The sequence below is a fragment of the Amia ocellicauda genome, chromosome 2, assembly GCF_036373705.1.
Source record: "Amia ocellicauda isolate fAmiCal2 chromosome 2, fAmiCal2.hap1, whole genome shotgun sequence".
NCBI classification, from domain to species: domain Eukaryota; kingdom Metazoa; phylum Chordata; class Actinopteri; order Amiiformes; family Amiidae; genus Amia; species Amia ocellicauda.
Window position 1 is genome coordinate 15,360,746 of NC_089851.1, and position 21,955 is coordinate 15,382,700.

Genomic DNA, 21,955 nt, shown 5'->3' on the forward strand with positions numbered 1-21,955 from the left:
TAATAGAGCTTTAGATCCATGAGGTGGTGCATTTACATTATTTGCAAAATGAAGAAATACTACTTCCTACTGACGCCATCTTAGTGTGCAACAATTCTGTTAGGATATAATGTACTTACGCCAGATTATAACATGCGTCAGTATGCAGTTCAAAGGTCCACACACCTGAATGGGAGCTAAAAAGCCTATAGTAGGTTTTTGTTTACTGAACTAAAATAAATACATGTCAGCATTACCAAGTTATCATGTTTATGAATGTTACATAAAGAATCCTGTATCTTAATACAATAAAAAGGAATCTTTGAAAGAGTTATGTTTATACATGTACTTTTGAACCCTACTATCTATATATCGTTAAGGAATAAAAAATGCATGAAGCATAACCTTTTAACATCAAGTAGTAAACTAGTGTAAATAAATGAATATATTACACACACGTTAAAAATAACATTTAATAGAGTGGTAAAAACTATTTCCTACAGTTTAAAAAGTCAGAAGTGTGCACAAGAAAAATTAGAAAAACAGAAAAGTTTTAATGTTTCAAATAAACATTTACAGATCACCCGCTATTTAACTTATTTTGAAGGAAGAAATCCTTGCACACCTGAAATGGGCTGAAGTTGGAACAAGGGTGGTTCAAACAGGTCCTTTGTTTTTAACCTACACATTACATCTTAACAACCTTAAATTTAACATCCCATCTAATTGAATTGCATAATTACAGACATCTATATATGCAAGTGTGGTTTAGAATAATTAAAAAAAAAAAAAATTCTTATAGACACAAAAGGTGTGCAAACATTTTTTCCATGATTGTAAGCTTCATCCTCGCTGTAGCCAATAAGGATAATTTACAATGACAAAATCTGTATGCAATAGCTTAATATGACCACCACAAAACCATGTATAAATTGTAGCTTAATTTTATAATACAAGGCAAACACCTTTAACCATTAAGTTGGCTATGTTTTACATTTATTGGAGCTGTCCCTACCTATCTTTAAAGCTGTGATTAGCCCTTGTTAATTTAGGTTAGGTTAGGAATTAAATCACAAAGATCTAATGCGCAATCAAACATGTATTAAGTACATTTTTTTTCTCTCTATTTTCTCTCAATGACTCCCTTCACTTAAATAATTACCTGACAGCACACTGGCTAGTAATAAGCCATCTGGTTATAATTTAAAGAGTGCCCTTTTAATGGAAAGCAATAATAAATGAATGCATGATTTGTCATGAGATCTCCAGGATCTAACTGACAACTGGATATTGATTTACAACACTAATTACAGCTTAAAAGGATAGTAGGGACAGCCAAGGAATACATTGAAAGCATCTTTCAATTTTGTGTTTTCAACAATACAAAACTCATTTGACAAAGGTAGGAATTTGCTCTTTAAGAGAAATGGGAATCTAAAATGCAATGGAGTGGGCCAAGAGCAAGGATACATATCCATATAAATGCATATGACATACGCTTTGTGTCACAGACCATATAGGTAACTCATCCTGACTATTTTAATTGATACCAGGTGGCTATTTCAGACCCCAAATCGATAGAGTAAGGCACAAGAGAATGACATGAGTGAACTTTTGACAAACTGTAATGGAGGATGTCCAATAAAATAAAATGGCAATCCTGTACAGATATTTTCACAAAATGGGTTCATTTATCTCAGTTATCTCAGAACTATGGAGTTCCTGATAACTGGTAGCTAACAATTTTGGAATAGGATTGACCATTCATTTTGCACATGAAATCTGAACATAAGCAATTTCCAAGATTCATTTTTGCTTTTTTCCAAAACCACCTTCAGATATATTGAATAGTCAGGTGCAACTTTTTATGGAAAAATCATTTTACCCCCTTGCTTGCCATATTATTCGAGATCCTTCCAAGGTATACATTAGAAACTATGAGTGCTACTACCAAGTGCATAGTCATTATAGCATGCAAGTAAAACTAACACACACAAACAAAAGTTCCAGGGGTTCCAAGGGGCCTCAGTTACAACAAGAAGTGAAGTGATTGAACATACACCTCATAGAGGCACACATTTCTACAAAAGTATTGATATCCACAAGTTAAAAACAATTTTGTATTTCAAATTTGAGTTTTGGGAATCTACTATATGTTCTTAGAATTTCTTGACAACACAAAGGGACTATGCAAGATTTAGAGGAAAATATATATACACATAAAAAAGCTTTTGCATTATCTTTAAAATTATCAATACAATCAGAACTAATAATGTCCTTAACCAGTTTTCTAATATTAATAATAATAGTGACAATAAACCTGCACTTACTGCACTATACTCCCTGTTCTTGGTCTATGTCCTGAGGCCCTGCCTATTACAAGAGCCCAGCATCGTGGCAAAAAATCTGAAAATCTGGTTCTTGTTTTTACAGCTTTAATTCCAAAATGTGATATGATGCATATACAGAAAAGCAACAAAACAAACACAAATAAAAAAAACAAGTCTGAACCCTTTGAGTCCCTGCCCCCCACCTTCCTGCCCAGACATTTCAGACTGATTTCTACAACAGAAAGCACTATACAAATCTGCAATTCAAAATACTTAGCTAAAAGTAAATTCATTTACAGGATGTAAGGAAGCTAAAATGCTTTCACTGTTAACAGATAGGAAATACACCTTTCAACACAAACATTCACACCAACACTGCATTTAACATTTGTATAAGAGGCGTTGCCCATATATCACTACCAAACAGTGCCCACGGTAATTCATCTGTGTAACATGTCTCATCATGTGTAAAAATGTTATTCTACCTTTTTAGGGAGATTTTATTTGAGATAATGATAAAACAGTAATGCCAAACACATTATTGAACTCTTCATTTCTTAGTGCAAATCTCTGCCAGTGTCCTGAATTTTGGTCCCAGTGTATTTAAAAACTCTAATCCTTCTTCATTAGCCAGGTCACTGCAGCAACCCACTGATCCAGCAAGTGAGCCCTTCCCTTCAAAGCCATAGGAGTGAATTATATCACCTGCATACCTGTCAGTCCCTTCCGTTAAGTAGGAATTCAGTTTCTGTGAAAAAAAGCAAAAAATAGTTTGCTTTGTATATTCATATATAAGGTGTAACAAGAACAGTCAAACTTGGTTATATTAACATGGCTGGGGCAATTAAACAAAGTGACATTCCAAAACTATACATTTGTAGAGCTCAGAAGGTGTGAGGAATTAAACAGGACAGTTCTCTGCAGACTGGATCTGTTCATAAATTACATTGTTTTAGTTTCCTCTTTCATTTAATTTTATAATAATAATCTATTTAATGAATATTAATCAAACAGGTTTACCTGATCTATAAACAACCCATTCGTCATCCAAGTTTCAGAATATTGAGCTGACTCCATGTAGTTATTTCCACCAAACATATGGGCTGTGCCATTGTAGTTATCAGAAAGTGCAACCTCGTTTATCATCTCCCTGGATGTGTGCACAATTTTGTTGTTTAGAAAGACATTGGAATTGAGAGTTCCCTGTCCACTGCCGTTAGATATGATCGGTTCCCCATATAGCTGAGCTGGGGCAGAAGGAATTACCTTAAGATTTGGATTCTGAAAGAAGAAGGAAAACATAAAAATCAGTCATTATAGATGATATATATTACAGGTCTGAAGTACAGATTATGCCTATGACTTCTCACAGTCCTTATTACAACCATAGTATTTTATAAAGTTCTAGAGCAAAGGAAAAGCCCAATTTCTTTACCCATTTTTTTTTATACTGGTATCTATGACTGAACGGATTGGTAGTGATTAAACACTCTGATTACCTCACCATTTAAAAATGATACTTCCATTGCTAATTATTTAAGTAACTGAATGTTTAGCTAGTTGATCATCATAATTATTGAAGTATTCATGTTATAGATTTTTATCAACATGAATACAATACACAAACAAATGGCATTGGATTTACCAACACAAATGGATCTATACTAATTATATTTTAATTAAAAATGTATTGTAATGTTTTTGTTAAACAACTAAGCAAATCTCATTATCATCTTAATGATAACATCATCTATTAGATGATCTTAGCTTTAAAAACGTGTAGATCCTTCATCAGATATTGAAGCACATTTAAAAATTATTCTGCACAAACAAACAAGTAAAAAGAAATTAAAGATTTGTGGAATGCCATAGTAGCTTCTTTTCAGTTTTCATCATTCAGGTGACTTTGTTCACTGTGTGTTTTATAAGGATTGTTACAGTTAAAACAGTTTTATCAATTTAAATACAGATACACATCTGTTTATAAAAAAATCATCTTTTGTAATGAAAGAAGATACTGGGCTAGATTCAATAACATTTTCTAATTTTTTCATTATTGTAGACATTTTAGACTGATTCTATCGATTTACAGATTACAAAGCCTCAAATTTACGGCCATATCTATAATATCTATAATATAAGTACGTTAGTGTGACAATGTACTTTAACTTACCATCATTTCTTCACCTGGCCCCTCAGTATTGGATTTCAGAAGCATGCCATCAGTCGCATCATCAATGTAAACTTTTTCTTTTTTAGTTGCACAGGCAAAACTAAAGAAAATACCTGATTTGGAAAAATACACATATACATTAATATCTTAAATTGTTTAATGAATTCATAATTATGTCTCTTTATACATTTATTAATGCTAGGAAAATGTCTAAAACAGGATTACTATAGATTACTATATTCTAGAGAAATACTATATTTATGTCTAAAAACATCGGACATAACTTGAGTTTATACTATCAGCATGTGCTGTTATTGCAGATGTATGTTAGGGTCTTTTGCTAATATATATTGGTAGCTTGAACATTTTACTTACAAAGCAGGAGCAATAAAGCCAATGATAACAGCAATGCGAGAATCCCCCATTTTCCAAACGCAGAGGAGTTACGTTCAGCAAGACACTGTCCGCCGTAACATTTGCAGATCCTGACGCTAACAGTCTGTAACTCTCCTTTATTTTGTAGATCTTTCACCATTACAGGAACTGTGTATAACCCTACTGGAAGTTCTTTGTTTTGGTGAAGCTCAGCTGTCTCATCTAAAAGAAAATTATTTAAAAACAAAGATAAAAAAAGTGTAAAATATCAAAATGCAAAAGTAGTTACAATGGAGAACATTTTTGTGAATTGAGACATACAGCAAGAAATTAATATAACATTTACGTGTATGCAAATCAAATGTTTTTGAACATGCTTTTGGATGGCAGATGGCAGCTTCAATTATTCAATTATTCAAGTAAAAGGACATGATCCTCATTACATAAAACAACTGCATTCTGCAGGGTTATCATCCATGTTTGAGAAACTGCCAGTTAATTAACACCTAATTTAATGTCTCAAATATTATTAAGGGATTTACTGAATTGAGTCTTTTGAGTTTAAGGGTTGATGCATAAGACATTAGGGTTTGTACCAGTGTATCTAAAATATAGGAAATTGTATGTCTAATAAAAATTGTGTTGTGTTAATTGTCTAAAGTCTGACAAAGGTATTCATGATAGTATGCGATTCATACTTTTTATATTTTTTAATATCCATTTCCCATCCTGGTTGTCTCCAAGGTCAAAACTGAAAGGACTAGAAAAAGGATCGCCATCTTTGTCTTTTGCTTCCAGTGTCGTCAAGCCCAGATTATTATTCTGTGCACAGATATTTAAACTTTTTGATTGGATTTCTGGATTATTATCATTGACATCTTCTATGTAAAGGCTGACAACTCCAGTAGCAGGTTTCTGGCCTAAAGCAAAAAAATAAAGTACAGTTTTAAAACATTTTTTAATGGTTAAAAAAATAAAATGGTTAAAATATTATACATTTTAAGTTCTGAATTAAGTTGTTAAATACATCACAAGAAAATTATTTTTACAAAGTTAAAAAACAAATATTTGTTCAAACTGTGATCAGCCTAACAAAAGCATTATGAAGCACTGAAAAAATTGTGCTTGCCTAATGATAATTTCCTCATAACCCACCAGCTAATCATTAATTACTAAACTGGTATTGGCTGTTTTGTTTTCAGTGTTGTACCATAAGATTTCTCTATCAACACTGGGTTTGTAATATGGAATTAGCGGGAAGGTTTTTACAGTACATTCCACTCTGGTGAACAAGCCTATCACCATTAAGATTTGTACTGTTGATATGTTCGTCAACAAATCCCTCAACACTATCAGCATAAGGAAACAGGTCTGAACCAAAAAGCGCAACTCACTTGAATCAACAGCTTTCACTGTAATGTTATAGAGGCCATTTGTTACCAGTGGTGACTCTCTGTCTATTGTGTTAGCAACCTTGAGGTCTCCAGTGGTTTCTCCAACATTAATCCATGAACCAGGATCCGAGACTTTAGAGTACCTGATGAATCAGAAAATACTTAATACTTGACAAGTTGCAAGTGAAAATGTATCTTAGTTGATTATATAAATATTAGGCATTTAATACACCAACAATATCTTCTAATGCAGAGATCTTAAATTCAGTTATTTAGTTGGCAGAATAAGGCCATGTCAAAACATTAGTGAACCAAAGACCTGTCACAATTGCACAATAAAAAAATAATGTTAAATCCATTTTGCTGCATAAACTACTTATCCATCGACACATAACTCAACTGTTGTATTTGAATAGGTCCAGTTTCAAATGTAACCATGCTCTTTCCATATTGTTTCTAAATTGGTTTACATTAGCCTATAGTATTTTTTGTTGATCTGATGTACCTAAAACAGTGTCTGTATTATTTTTGGACTTTAACGTTTTGGACTTTTGTAGGTACAGGTGGGCCAAACCAAAATGCATCACAGACCACCAAATAAAGAAAACTGCTTTTCCACTACCAATAAAATATCTTCCACTGGCAAAAAGTTATTTCAGTAGTAGGACAAAAGCAGCAGTATAAGGATTCCACATAATTAATTATGTACATACAATAATCGTAAGGATCACCCTGCTATTCAGAACAATAGTCTGTGTTCTAAGGACATGATCGTAGTTGAGAACAGTACAACCTTATCAAAAGGTGTCCATACTACTAAGACCCATGCTATGACATTAAAATGACACAAATATCATGTCTTCCATATAAGGTTCTCAAAGTTACAATCAGGGCTGCATTTCAAGTGCTGCAGGGAAAGGATGATGTAAAACCCAGGCTAGGTAAGTCACTTCAGCACACAAGTTCACCAAGCCTGGGATTAAATCAAAACTTTGATCCACCCGCTTTTAGAAAACTAGAGGACTGTACTCCGCAGCTTCATTTTCAGTAAGATGACACTTTCTGCTAATCAGAAATTCAAACAAACAAACAAACAAACAATAAACACTGGACATTACATTATATAAAAAACTCACTTGATGCCATTGCTGGATTTAGTTTCTGGGTCGATTGCTTTGTAGTTCCCAATAAGAGTTCCATTTGGCGAATTCTCCATAACTCGAAGGAGCAAATTTGGAACTGTGAACTCTGGACCTTCATCTTCATTTAACACATTGACATTCACAGGAACAGTGGCCCATGTTGCACTAGTGTGTTCCAGCTTTGCTTCATTCTCAGCGCTTATCTCCAATGTCACATTTATGTCTTTCTCATAATCCAATGGCTATTTAGTTAGATAGAACGGAAGACAGTTGGTATTATTTTAACCCAAGAGTATCCCTTTTCAGGGGCAGACAGACACAAATACAGATACTAAGTTCAGGAAAGTGGATTTTATTTTAGAAAGAAATTAACATACTTTGGTTATTCAGAAAACATTTACTAATCTCTATCTATCTGTAGCTGAAGATGTATTTTTCCCCCCTCAAAATTGTGTAGCATTTTGGAAAATCCAAGGAGTTTTAAAAATAGTTTTAGTATTAATCACTTTTACAAACTACACATTAAGTGTAGAGCAATCTGTGTTAAGTACCTTGCTCAAGTGTACAACAGAAGTGTCCCCCCACCTGGGATTGAACTCCCGACTGTCAATTTAGGAGACCAGAGCCCTTACAACTACTCCTCACTACTGCATATTACATCTCATACATTTCTAAATGTTTTAATTATACAGTTAGTTAAATAAATAATAAATACTTGGACAGTGACACAATTGTCATCATTTTGGCTCTGTGCGCCACCACAATGGATTTGAAAGGAAATAATCAAGGTGTGCAGACTTTCATCCAAATTGGGTGAATGGTTAAGGGCTGAAAAGTATTTGGACAAACTAACATAATCATGAATGAAATTGGGAGTTTCAATACTAGGTGGCAAATAATTTGCAATCAATGACTGCCTGAAGTCTGGAACCCATAGACATCACCAGATGCTGGGTTTCTTCCCTGGTGATGCTCTGCCAGGCCTGCACTGCAGCTGTCTTTAGTTCCTGCTTGTTGTTGGGGCGTTTTGAATCTCAAAATTTAATTCATGATTATGTTAGTTTGTCCAAATACTTTTGAGCCCCTAAAATTTCCTCCAAGAAAAATAAAAAATAAAAATTGGGGGGTCCACATATTAAAATGGGTGTAGTTCCTACACCGTTCACCCAATTTGGATGTAACTACACTCAAATTAAAGATGAAAGTCTACACTTTCTTTCATTCAAATCCATTGTGGTGGCATACAGAACTGATGACAATTGTGTCACTGTCCAAATATTTATGTACCTAACTATGTGGTTATTGCAACATTACAGAGTGCTCGCCCAGCTAACACTTTTTTTTTTTAACCATTATATATTTATGAAATAATATATGCATTTCTTTGGTTGGGTATTAACAAATATAACTCCTTATTAGGTCTCTTTTTCCCCTATTGATTTGGTACTGGTAAAGCTTTTGTGCACTAAAAAGTTTCAAAAGGTCAGATTAATTTACAGACATAATTTACATATTCTTAATATATTGAAATATTTTGTTGTGGTTTTCTTTCCTGCTGGGAAAACCAAATTATTTTCAATTAAATGTATTCAATTAGTTAACTATATATTACATATATATATTAATATATTTTAAAAACTTACCTTATTCATATACAAGAGCCCTTCATTCGTTTTTGGTTCTGTTTCAATTCTAAATATCGCATTTTCATTCCCCTTTTTAATAAAATATTTTGCTTTCCAGTTGGGAGTATTTACTAGATCCTTGTCTTCTACTGGAATTCGCAAAATCAAACCTTGACCCACATTTTCTTTAACTGAAGCAGCATACTGTAAAACAATTAAAGAAGAAACATCTTAAAGAAATGTTTAAGCATGAATAGATTTCAAATATTTGTAATATTTCAAAATTGTGAAAGATATCTGTAATTTTGATCATCTTGGAGTCCTAGGGCAGGATTAAATCAAAAATGTTCGCAAAGTGCGAACGCGAAAAGTTGCTGAAGAATGTCAGGGAATGTCGCAGCACAGCTCCTCGCTGAATTAAATCTACAATATGAGGGTCTGTGAGCGGGGAAGAGCCTGTTGAGGGCGTGGCTTCTGGGATGGGCGGGCAGTGCGAGAGGCACCGCAAGCCAATCACAGTCTGAAATTGAAGAGAAACCGGAGGCGGAAGAGCAGGACGGGTTGTGAGGAGCAGCGATGGGTCAATAAAGCAGATAAACAGCGATCTGGCGCTCCATGCTGTGAATCCACAGCATTAATCTCCCCACCGACACAACACTACAAGCCTATACTTTGTAGCGGTTACAAATATGAGAAGAAAAAAAATTAAAATAAAAACCAAAGCCGTCATTGATGAAAGTTGTGTAGTTATTATAATTATTATTATTATTGGCAGACGCCCTTTCCTAGGCGTTATCTATTAGTGGGTGGATCAGTGGTTGGGTGAATAACAGATCAATGTCAATATTTTATTCAGCTTCCACTTCCCAGCTAACACACAATGTTGCCACAATGTTGAATTACATTGCTATAATGTTGTGGTAATGTTGTGTGTTAGCTGGTTTATGTGTAGTGCTGCAGATTAAAAACAAACTGTGACGCACCGGCTACAAAACTCATAGTTACATTTATCATTGCAAGAAAATTGCAACTAAAAAGAAGCCGCAACTGTTCATTGAAAATGAGCTGTTTCCGCCGCCGTTTTGGAGTTTCTATTGCCTCGGTTCCACTGGCTTAAGTGTCGTGTCTGCCATGCCGTGCCAGACGCGTCCCAGAGCTTTTTTTGCAAAACCAGGCCACTGTGAAGTCCGTCCCTCTGATGGAGGAGCAGCGACTGTGGGTTTGGTTTGTGTTTCATTTTAAAAACTGAGACAGGAAACACTACGAACGACACAGCCTGATGTGGAGAGGACTTTTGTGTCCGTTTTATTATTTGTGCTTTACATGATTTTAAACCGAACACCAGCCAGCTGTTCATACAATATTAATAACATTGGCTGCTACGATGCGATTATTATCCTTTAGTTTATTTTTAACTAGTCCCGGCACTGCACCGGTCCTGTGAAATCCAAGTGTTTTCTAGGCTGTATCTGGATGTGAGTGACAGTCAATGCTCAACTCGTGAACTGCTGGCTAATATATTTTAACAACAATATTTATGCTAACCTAATATAAATGGATACTGGACGGCATTACCTCTGCTGTTCTGTTGGATATACCCGTCTGAAATAAGGCGTTTCTCACTGGTGAGTGCATTTTCTCATTTTAAAATTGAAAGGAACACAGCCCACCCTTCTTTTGCATGTAAAACTTGAAATGTATCATGCATGGAAACACCCCCCTTATATATGATATAGGCTGAATATACATAACATTGTAGTGAGTACGAGTGAGGATTAATATTTACTCGATAGGCACTACTCTCACGAAAGATTTTTAAGACATCAAATAGTTTTCAGAACGAACAAAGCAACAGCAGAATAAACGAACAAGTGAATTAAACAAATAAGTCATGAAATAAATACGATCAAAACACTGACACATTGCTGAACAAAATATAAAATGACATTCAGTAACAACATATTTTCTCTCTGTGCACGAACAATAGGCAACATTTCGTTTGTGTGGATGTTGGGCGCAACATGTAATTTGTTACCCACACTGTACACCTGTATTGTAGTTACTGTAGCAATAATCAGGTATTTCCACTGGACACACAGAGCCGCAGAGGTTATGAATAAACTCGGAGCTGCGCCTGCGCAAACCTGTGCCAATCTGACTTTCTTTCCACTGTGCCTTAAATGCAAGAGGCTTTAGACAACTCCGAAGTGTCTAAAACGAGGAGCTGCGAGAGCATTTTCAGGGTGTTTTCTCGCAGATATTTTCTTGATTTAATATAGTGCAAATGTAACCACTCCCACTGTATTGTTGGGCCGGCTGCTAATAGCACATAACTACACAACTGTACATCAAGGGATTTACTTTAAAAATTAGAAGAGAGTAGCATCTAACTAAACATGAAAGCGCAACTGAGTACAGTGTAGTTTTCTAGTAGCGGCTGTGTGAAAGTTTTATTCTCTCGCATTGTGCCATTGTGCGCAAATCGGGTTAGATTTAATACCGCGAGAGTTTAGCAGTGCGATTTCCATTTGCAGACATGCCGCTAATGCTTCTGCGAGCGTCTCGCAGCACGAATATTTTTGATTTAATCCTGCCCGAAAAAAAAATCCTTAAATGCAGAAATTACTGCTAATGTATACTATTTTTAAATAAACATAAATGCAAGTGCAATTTAAGTCTAAAATTTATATTGACAGGGAAGCAACTTACAGATTTTTGACTGAATGTAGGTGGATTATCATTAATGTCAGTTAACTGAATAGTAGCAGTTGCTGTATTGAATAGGCCTTCTGGAGCTCCATTCATATCTCTGATTTCCATGAGTACTGTGTGTGTGTCTTTCACCTGAAATATAACAAAAAACAAAGCACTGTCAATTCTCCACATATTCGAAAATCATTTTATAATTGTTTATTATATGATCTTACCACATTGTATGTGCAATTTAGATTTGTCATTTAAAAATAAAAAACATTTACTTTTGAAATACTTAAACTCAAAGGAGATTTAAAGTGTGAATTGTATATGTTCTGATAAAACCTACTGTAAGCAACCACTACATATTAAGAAGATTAACATGTAAATAGGAGGACAAATCGATAAACAAGAAAAAATAAAGAAAATACCTCTCTGTCAAGGGCAGTGGACTTGGTGATCAGTCTTCCATTTAAATGATTTATTGCAAACAGATCATCTCCAGAAAGAAGTTTATATCTTATTGCAGTGTGAGGTGTGCCTACCTCATCTCTGTCAGTGGCATTTATTGTTCCCACTATAGTGTCTACAATCAGAAATTAATATGAATCTAGTTAGTTCTGCATGGTGAAGAATAAATGTAAACTTTGTCCATTTCAATGAAAAATATTATGGAATTGAAACATTTTTTGATGAACAGATAAATACGTAAATAATGGTTCTGTGATAGTCAAAATAAGCCACCAGCAGTATGGAATATATAATAATTACTAAGCACAGAGGAGCAGCAGAGGAAGGAGGCTGGACGTAACCATACAGGTTTCTAACTGTACCGTACAGTGCTATATGTTTTGAGTAGAGAGAGAGAAAAAAAATGGTACAAAATAATCCAAGCAGGGGGGTGAAAACAGCATCCAGCAGCAACGATACAGGCTGTAGGGAGGATACGACTCACATTAACAAACTGAAGCTCAAGCAAGTGAAGTCTTCCCAATATTCACCTACAACCACGGTGAAGAAAAGGAGGTCATTCTACTCAGAGCTGGTGTAGTTAAGGGGTGGAGATTAGGTAATCTCCAGCAAACACCTTTGGACGCTAGGATTTACATACTTAGTACCTAGTGTGCACCCTGGCAACAATATCCCATACGGTTGGTGGCTACTTTTGAACTGAAAGTGAGATTAGTTTAAAATCATACAGTATCTAAAGTTATGATTCTGTTCTCAATTTTTAAAGTTGTAATATTTAGACATCAATTTCTTAATTGAAAGCAAAGCATAAAACTATGCTATTAATGGACAAAACATTTCTGAATAGTCATTATGCAAGCAGTCATTTTAAGCAGTGGTGCATTTCAAAACTCCTACATTGGAATGTGCTTAAAAGCTCTGATACATTTTTGATTGGTTCGGTTTTCATCAAATCCGTTAAAGTGTTAAAATGAACACTATTTATTATTTATTTCTTGGCAGATGCCCTTAACCCTTATTTAATACTTCCATATTACATATAAATACAATTACAAATACTACTTCTCTATATACATTACAATTCTCACCAGGATCACATTGTTCTGGCACTGAGAGCTTAAGCCCACCAACAAATTGAGGGGCATTGTCATTAACATCCTCAATCTTCACGGTGAATGGAAGTGGGTCATCTCTGTCTTTACCGGTCACTGGATCTACTGCTCGTGCCTGAAACTAGAGACAACAAAACAAAATGTTAATTTTAAATTACAGCATATGGATGAATTCTAACTTCAGTTTAGTGTACATAACATTACATCAATATCCAGCCTCCCCCACAGCAGACTAGCATCATTTTGCTGCATCTGTGATGTGATATTTAGTATCAATGGTATAGTATTTTATTGCTCCCAAGTTTATGACACTTCAGCATTAAGTAAGAGAACACATGTTTTGTTTTATCTTTAATAGAGTCATATTTGGCCAGAAAAAACATGAAATACTTACTATGATCTCTGGGTACTGTTCACGGTCAACAGGCCTAGTCACACTCAACATTCCTGTTTTGGGATCCACCGTGATCAAACCTACAGGTGGCATATCTACTCCAGGTCCACTGATTCTATAATTAACGCTGTAATTCTGTGAGCTATCAGACCCTATCTGGAGAAAAAATTGGTACAATGTAATTAATATTTAATTAATTGAGTAATATATCATTATCAATTGCTGTCCTTTGCCAAAGCTTTATTTCTTTCCACCAAAATATTTGTAATTGATAAATAGAAGTTACTATCTTTATCCTACTGCATTCTAATTGTAGACATACAGGACAATAATGAATACAAATTACAATAAACTAATAAGATGCTTCAGTTAGCTACAGACTAGACTTAAGACTGACTTTAGCAAAACATGTAAAATGACCCAACATAAACTTCATTTCCAGCATCTTATCATGCATTAGAGCTGATTGTGCAGTTGAATTAAACATCATATAAAAATGTGATTATTTTCAAGGATATTTGAATAATAAAACATTTGATGATGTATCTTCAAGTGAAACATAATGTTAGGTATTCAGTTACCCGTTCAATTTCCATTGGGAAGGGTGGTTTACCATTTTCTTTTATGGTGAAGGGCATTGGACTCCAGCGTCTTTTGGCACGCTTCAGGGCTTTGGTACTCTGCTCCTAATTGCAGGACAAAATTGAAAAATTTAGATGAATGTTAGAACAGAGAAAACATATAAAACATAATTCTGAGCTTTTAGATCTTCAAACTATTTTAAAAAGCAATGATATCAGTATCACAGATGGGATTAGAAATTCATATTTTTCTGAAAGTTGTATTAATTATGGTGCTTATTGCTCTATTCAGTGATATACAGTACTGTGCAAAAGTTTTAGGCAGGTGTGAAAAAATGCTGTAAAATAAGAATGGTTTCAAAAAAATTATCAATTAACAAAATGCAAAGTGAGTGAACAGAAGGAAAATCTACATCAAATCCATATTTGGTGTGACCACCCTTTGCCTTCAAAACAGCATCAATTCTTCTAGGTACACTTGCACACAGATTTTGAAGGAGCTCGGCAGGTAGGCTGACCCAAACATCTTGAAGAACTAACCACAGTTCTTCTGTGGATTTAGGCAGCTTCAGTTGCTTCTCTCTCTTCATGTAATACCAGACAGACTCAATTATGTTGAGATCAGGGCTCTGGGGGGGCCATACCATCACTTCCAGGACTCCTTGTTCTTCTTTACGCTGAAGATAGTTCTTAATGACTGTCGCTGTATGTTTGGGGTCGTTGTCATGCTGCACAATAAACTTGGGGCCAATCAGATGCCTCCCTGATGGTATTGCATGATGGATAAGTATCTGCCTGTACTTCTCAGCATTGAGGAGACCATTCATTCTGAGCAAATCCCCAACTCCATTTGCAGAAATGCAGCCCCAAACTTGCAAGGAACCTCCAACATGCTTCACTGTTGCCTGCACACACTCATTCATGTACCGCTCTCCAGCCCTTCGGTTAACAAACTGCCTTCTGCTACAGACAAATATTTCAAATTTTGACTCATCTGTTCAGAGCACCTGCTGCCATTTTTCTGCACCCCAGTTCCTGTGTTTTCATGCATAGTTGAGTCACTTGGCCTTGTTGCCACGTCGGAGGTATGGCTTTTTGGCCACAAGTCTTCCATGAAGGCCACTTCTGACCAGATGTCTCCAGACAGTAGATGGGTGTACCAGGGTCCCACTGTTTTGTGCCAATTCTAAGGTGATGGCACTGCTGGACATCTTAAGATTGTGAAGGGAAGTAAGCATGATGCGTCTTTCATCTGCTGCAGTATGTTTCCTTGGCCGACCATAACTGAGTTTGGCTGTTCCTCACCCAGTTTTATTCCTCCTACACAGCTGTTTCTGTTTCAGTTAATGATTGTGTTTCAACCTACATATGGAATTGATTATCATTAGCACCTGTTTGGTATAACTGTTTAATCATACACCTGACTATATGCCTACAAAATCCCTGACTTGGCACAAGTGTACCTAGAAGAATTTATGCTGTTTGAAGGCAAAGGGTGATCACACCAAATATGGATTTGATTAATATTTTTCTACTGTTCACTCACTTTGCATTTTGTTAATTCATAAATATAATCTATTGTCTATTTTTGAAAGCATTCTTACTGTACAGCATTTTTTCACACATGCCTAAAATGTTTGCACAGTACTGTACATTTACACTAATTGGAATCCAATGTGACAGTGTCCTAGCATATTAAATTGCTGAACAGTAAATAAATTAATCAGAAAAATATTATTACACCATACTGCTGGGACTGTAATTGTACTAATCACATGTATTACTTTATTACAATGTTAGCAATTTTGCCCTTTGTTTAATTCACAAAAATTAAATGTAATTTCTGTTGTTTGCTATGGAACTTAAAACATTGCTGATTAAGGCTATACATATCCTACCTCCTGAGGTTCCAATGACATTATGACATCCATTTTCCATTTCTGTCCTGATTGCTGATCTTCAAACCATATTGTAAAAGTCCTCCCTCCAGGAGGGATACTGGTGTCTACAAGAGTGCTTATTGTACCATCTCTTTGCACTGCAAAATCCAAGTCGTCCGAACTCAGCTGAATATCCTTGTTCATACAGTGTTCCAAATTAACTAAAGGTATACAAAAGAGAAAATAAGATTACTTTAAAATGTTAAAAGTAACTACAGCAAGGTAATCTATTGTAAAGTCCTGTTGTTATAGGTTATGCTGAAAATGTAAATGCACAGTGCACAGTTAGAAATGAGGCAAATCAGTAACTTTAACCAAACAGGAAGTGACAATATATGCTGCATCCTATCTCCCCTCTCATTCAGTGGAATTCCTAATTTCTCAATGGTGTACATTTATCATGCTGATGGTATGGCATGCTGTATTATAGATTTTTTGCAAATCGTTGTGTATTACTTATGTAGAGAGAATGCATTATTCTCATAGAATAAATCTTCTAAAATACTGGTTTGATGTTTATAATAATAGGCATACCGTCACAATTGAATACCTCTTAATAAGTCATTATCTAAAAACTATGGTTTCTAGATTATTAATATTGAATGTGATCTGAAGCATATATTTAAATTGTGTACTTTTCCATTTAATCATTGTCTCTTTTGCTACTTTGCTAGCTTTTTGCATTATTGATTTGAATTCAGAATTTAAATAATAATAAAACTCATAAGTATTAGTATTATTATTTTGGATAAATCCAAAATATAGTCTTATATTAACTGAGAGTTTAAGTACTATAGTACATTTAAAAAAATGGTTTTGACAGTCACAGCCTTTTCAATATACATATTGCTCTGAATAATTGTACAAATATTACTTTTCAAACTTTTAGAAATCAGCATTTTATAAGTTTTTTGCTTTTATGTATGATTATAAATGACATTTTCTGCTCAGGGTTTTGAGTACTGTTACTTTTAAGATGCAGTGTGTGAGGTGAGCATTTCTGTTGAAAACTTATTAGAATTACCTTTTGAAATGATAAATCCAGCCTTCAACTTCTCAGGTACACTTGGCTGTAAACTGTTGGGAATACAAGTCTCTGCAGACACTGCAAACACCTTGAAAAATAAGAGTATACTATTAATCTCCATTTGTAATTTCAGTATATGAACACATTTGGAGTTTCAGACATTACTATTTAATTTGAAAAGTTAAGAAATTGTTACATTTTCATGTTCCATGTAATCTATCAAAACACATATTTAAAGCATCTCCATCTCCAGGTAAACAGTACCAATAAAAATGTATCAGCCATGTAGAAACTATCATATCAGTTAATCTAGTGTTTCACGATTTAAAAACCTTGCAAATAACTATCTGTACACTTAAAATCAAACAAAATGCATTACACACAGAATGAGAAATTATTTTATTATACATTTTATTAACTAGTGCTTTATTATGTAATATAATACTTTATTTTATTAACTAGTATACAGGAAATATAATGCATTTCAATAATTCTGTATACTCACTAAACTCTATACACTATGTAATAGGGTTGTCACAATACTAGAATTTTGAACTTCGATACGATACCAGTTCAGTTAAACAATATTCGATACCGATACCAACATACAAACCACACCCTCCACTATTCTGCATTTTATTTAACAACATGTTTTTTAAACATTTGTTATATAGAGCAATACAATTAGTAAATATTATTTATAAGCTTTTGGTGGTTTTAGAGTACCATACAGCTCTATCTGAAACATGTCTATATGCACTGCAGAACACATTAATAATAATAAACAAATCTTTCAATCTGGAAAGTATTCATAATTTGTATTTTCATTTTCTATAGTCTAAGCACACATATTAGTGGTCACAGTTGTGTTGTTAAGAGCCATTGTGACACTTTGAGGATTTGAATTGACCTCAGGCTTTTGAAGCAATTAATTAAAAAAATAGTGTGAGAATCATTGATAATACTGATCAAAGTTACTAATTTGTTATACAACTAACTAATATTAGCTTTTACAGTGCAGTGTATCAATGGTCAAAAATACTGACTTAAATAAATGAAAAGACAGATCAAAAGTAAAATTTAATTATATAGATCATGCTATAGCTTTATAAATATACCAGAGAATATATAAATGTGTTGTCTATAACTAACAAACATAATGTCATAAAGGTCTGTCCAAAATTAAATATAATTATAATCCTAATACAAACAGGAATATATTTTGCATGTTAGCAAGGATTTAATCAAAACCTCTCTTGTAAATGATAAACCTGGTACATAATGGTGTCTTTGAATTGATTATATAGCAGATGAATGATGAAACCACTGGTCTCGTTATCAAAAAACAGAGCAAGCTTACAGTATCCTGCAGGTTCAGGAATGTCACTTTCTGTTATTAATTTTGGTTGGTTGAAAGGTTTAACTTTTTTTTTTCTCGTGATATTGCCACTTTACTAAAATAAATAAAATTATAACATTTCATACAGGTCCTTCTAAGGTGCCGATATTTGATAAAATCAAGTATTTGATTGTATGTGCATGTACTGATGTTTAAATTGTTATTTTCACACACACACACACACACAAAATCACCTTATTAATTCCACAAGTATTTCTGTAAAATATGTATAAATATCGGTCAATGCCCTATACTTAAAATCAAACGACGTTCTAATTTTGATTACCTAGCGTAATCGAGTAACTAGTAAGGGATCCTATACGTTTGCATTTGTCAGTACACGGCGCCAAAGGTTGCCAAGTGTATTTAAATATTGAAGATATCTACAGAATACATTACTTTGTTGTCAGAGAATAGCCAACTTTTCCGTTCTAGCAAAATTTGTATTAACCGCATGGAGATTTCTCTATTCAATGTTACAATCTCCCACTGTACATTATTCTGTGGAATACACGTACACACGTTGCTGCAACTTTAAATTGTTACCCGGGCACACACCTAGTATTGCTGGCGCACAATCTACTTAAAGTAACACAAAAATAAAGGGGAAAAGCCAAAGAAAAGAAGTAAATACAAATACAGACTCAATAAAAGTATCGATTTCACCAGTAACAGCAGCTCTTCCGTGTTTCCTCTTGTGAAGATAATATAAACACACCACTGTAGCTTACAACATGCAACTCTGGCATAGTTTAAAACAATACCTTACTTAGTAAGTTAACTGCAGGGTTGCGTGTATTTAAGTATGCATTTGACAATTCCATAACAAATAGATCCTAACACACATATAAATAACAAATAAAAGTCCTTACCATGAAAGAAAAGCAGAGCCAGTTGTATGAATCCTGGGCCATTTTGTTGCAGTGGATCTGCTGTTTTTTGAAAGTAAAACACTTAACGCGCGTCCCAGACTGTACAACGCACCGAGGCCAGCTGGTACAAAAGTGGGTATGAAATTGCTGGGTTGGGTGGGTGGGGTTTAAAAAAAACAGAAAAAAGAAAGTGGGGAGAGGTTTACACTCTTGGTGCACTACTACTTTCGCACACTCACTAGGGTAGGACGCCCTTTTTATGACACACCGTGTAAACTGCTCCCACCCCACCCTGCTAATCCTGACGTGACACCCGCGTAGACAACAGCTCCCTTCGGCTTGTTTTACCCACCCTTGTCTGGGCTCCACCCTTACCTGGCAGCTCACTGAGAAGAGTATCAGTGGGAGTGGATACAATTTACTCTCTGCTTTCGAGTCACCATTGCTCAGTTAAATAAATATATACACTGATAATCACATAGATTGATGTATAATAATGATGTAGGGACTGCTCAATATAAAATGGGAATTGAATGAGTTATTGAACTGCATTTGTAACTGATTTGACATGCATCTGCATTATTTTCCCTAGAGAATGGAATGGATTTAATGATCTACCATTTGCATAAAGAGAAACATATTTGATCAATCCATATTACCAGTGTTCACTTGTGGCTCTGAAACCTACTCACTAATCATGAAATAAATTAGAAATAACACAAAAGCATGGAAAGATGCATGCTTGGAATAACAACAGTTGGGAAAACAAATCTATGGACCCAAGAACATCAAAATTTGTTTGACATCATTGTGTTATGATTTGCACACAGATGGACAAAAATAGCTATAGAAAGTATCCCAAAAGATTAAACAAGACCTAAAATAAGACCACATAAAAGTTGGCATATTAAATAAGCTTTGCTGGCATGATGTGGAAAAGAGGTCCAGTCAACTAATGGAAAGCAGTGGAAAAATAGGTAGCATAATTCCTGATTGAATGTTCAATAATTCATTTCTAACAGCATCTAAGAGATCATTAACAAGATTAACACATGAATTAAATTAAAATATTTTGTGATTAATTAATTATTCCATGACCTAAATTTCCAAATTATTAATTCAAGTTCTACTAGGTATATAGTTGTGTTTTCAATTTCTGGTAGTATCCAGGTAAACATGTAGTATATCAATTAATTATTTAGCAATTAGGTCTTCATAGTCAATTCTCAGTGCAGACCTAAAATAAAAATAAGATAATTAAATATTGCTCTTTTCTCCTGAGAATAAATGTAGAACAGTTCTGCAATTCTGGTATATCAATATTATCACTCCTTTAACTTGGCCATATGTTGCTGTTTTTGTATGTCCAATGTACCCATGGCATGTTCCCCTTTTTTCCAGAACTGGCTCACTGGTCTCAGTGTGCATAAGGACTATATATGAATTTGTCCTTATGAGCTAAAATCCCTGTATGTATGAAAGTTTTTAACATAACCTTCCAACTTCCAGCAGCCATTTTCATATTACCTATGTCATATTTATTAGCACAATGAGGCATGCCCAATCAGATATTGAAGTATATGAACTGCCTGTTTGTTTGGATGAAATGTGAATCATCTTTAGATGTATCCTCCTTCCCTCTATAATCCTCTGATCTGTAATTCTGATTATTGTAATGCTCTCTGCACTTTCTCTGATCTGTAATTGCTGAGAGACCCTTTTGTTGATATATGCCAGCTATTACTCCCCAGTTTTCAGTGACACGGTGTGATCTATTCACCACTGTTTTAAGTTGTTCTATTTATTTGTCTTTTCCTTGGATTGAATCTGTTTACTTTTATTTCGGACAGCAGGGTATTTAATATGAGAATCCAGCTATTCCTGGGGGGCTAAAGAATTGCAGGGTGTTAATATAAATGTATCTTATCACTAAATGTCCACATTTATGGCTCCTTTTATAACTTTTCAACATCAATAAAGCATTTGTAAGCAATCAGCAAGGCAACAAACTGACAAAATGATAGTAACTACAATAAAGCCTTATAATCTTAAGCATTCCATAATAGTAACTACAATAAAGCCTTACCATTGTAAGCATCCCATAATCCTCTGCAATTTTGGCTCCATCACATCCTCACTGGGCTCATCTAGCTGTCAGTAAGGCATGTCAGTTATGTTCTAAGTTCATATTTTGTAGTGCCTGTACGTATACACACAGTTATACAAAGCTTATTAACACCGTGGAAAATGTTGAATTGTTGATGTTTTATAATAATAAACTATCTGATAAGAATATATCACCTGTTGCTTTGTGTGGGACAGTAAAGATCATCCACTACCTACATTTCTTTAAATCCAACCAGTAATTAGGTAACTTTTAGTTAAGACAGTTTAATCATTGAGGTAATTAAACACACCCAAAAGTGTTAATCTAAACCAGAAACCGT

General features: G+C 34.5%; 1 protein-coding gene across 2 annotated transcripts; it reads right to left on the reverse strand.

Annotated features, from left to right (window-relative positions):
• Window positions 1-438: 438 nt before the first annotated feature.
• On the reverse strand, window positions 439-21,686 carry dsc2l (desmocollin 2 like). Of its 2 annotated transcripts, XM_066719594.1 has the most exons (17): window positions 21,595-21,686; window positions 19,509-19,655; window positions 17,235-17,325; window positions 16,169-16,371; window positions 14,271-14,375; window positions 13,690-13,845; window positions 13,272-13,416; window positions 12,144-12,298; window positions 11,728-11,862; window positions 9,037-9,222; window positions 7,388-7,635; window positions 6,252-6,394; window positions 5,556-5,777; window positions 4,858-5,079; window positions 4,483-4,595; window positions 3,330-3,590; window positions 439-3,057 (listed from the first exon to the last, which is right to left on the reverse strand). In XM_066719594.1, the coding sequence occupies exons 1-17, from the start codon at window positions 21,604-21,606 to the stop codon at window positions 2,860-2,862; spliced, it is 2,742 nt and encodes a 913-aa protein (XP_066575691.1). In that variant the 5' UTR covers window positions 21,607-21,686; the 3' UTR covers window positions 439-2,859. The 2 variants fall into 2 exon arrangements, with proteins under 2 accessions (XP_066575691.1, XP_066575692.1); XM_066719595.1 differs by lacking the exon at window positions 21,595-21,686 and having other exon boundaries at window positions 19,509-19,739.
• Window positions 21,687-21,955: the final 269 nt, after the last annotated feature.

Coding starts and splice junctions, on each gene's coding strand:
- dsc2l (XM_066719594.1), bottom strand. Junction 13,417..13,689: donor AACAGTACCCAGAGATCATA/GTAAGTATTTCA, acceptor TGTTGTCTCTAG/TTTCAGGCACGAGCAGTAGA. Junction 5,778..6,251: donor AGTGAAAGCTGTTGATTCAA/GTGAGTTGCGCT, acceptor TTTTTGCTTTAG/GCCAGAAACCTGCTACTGGA.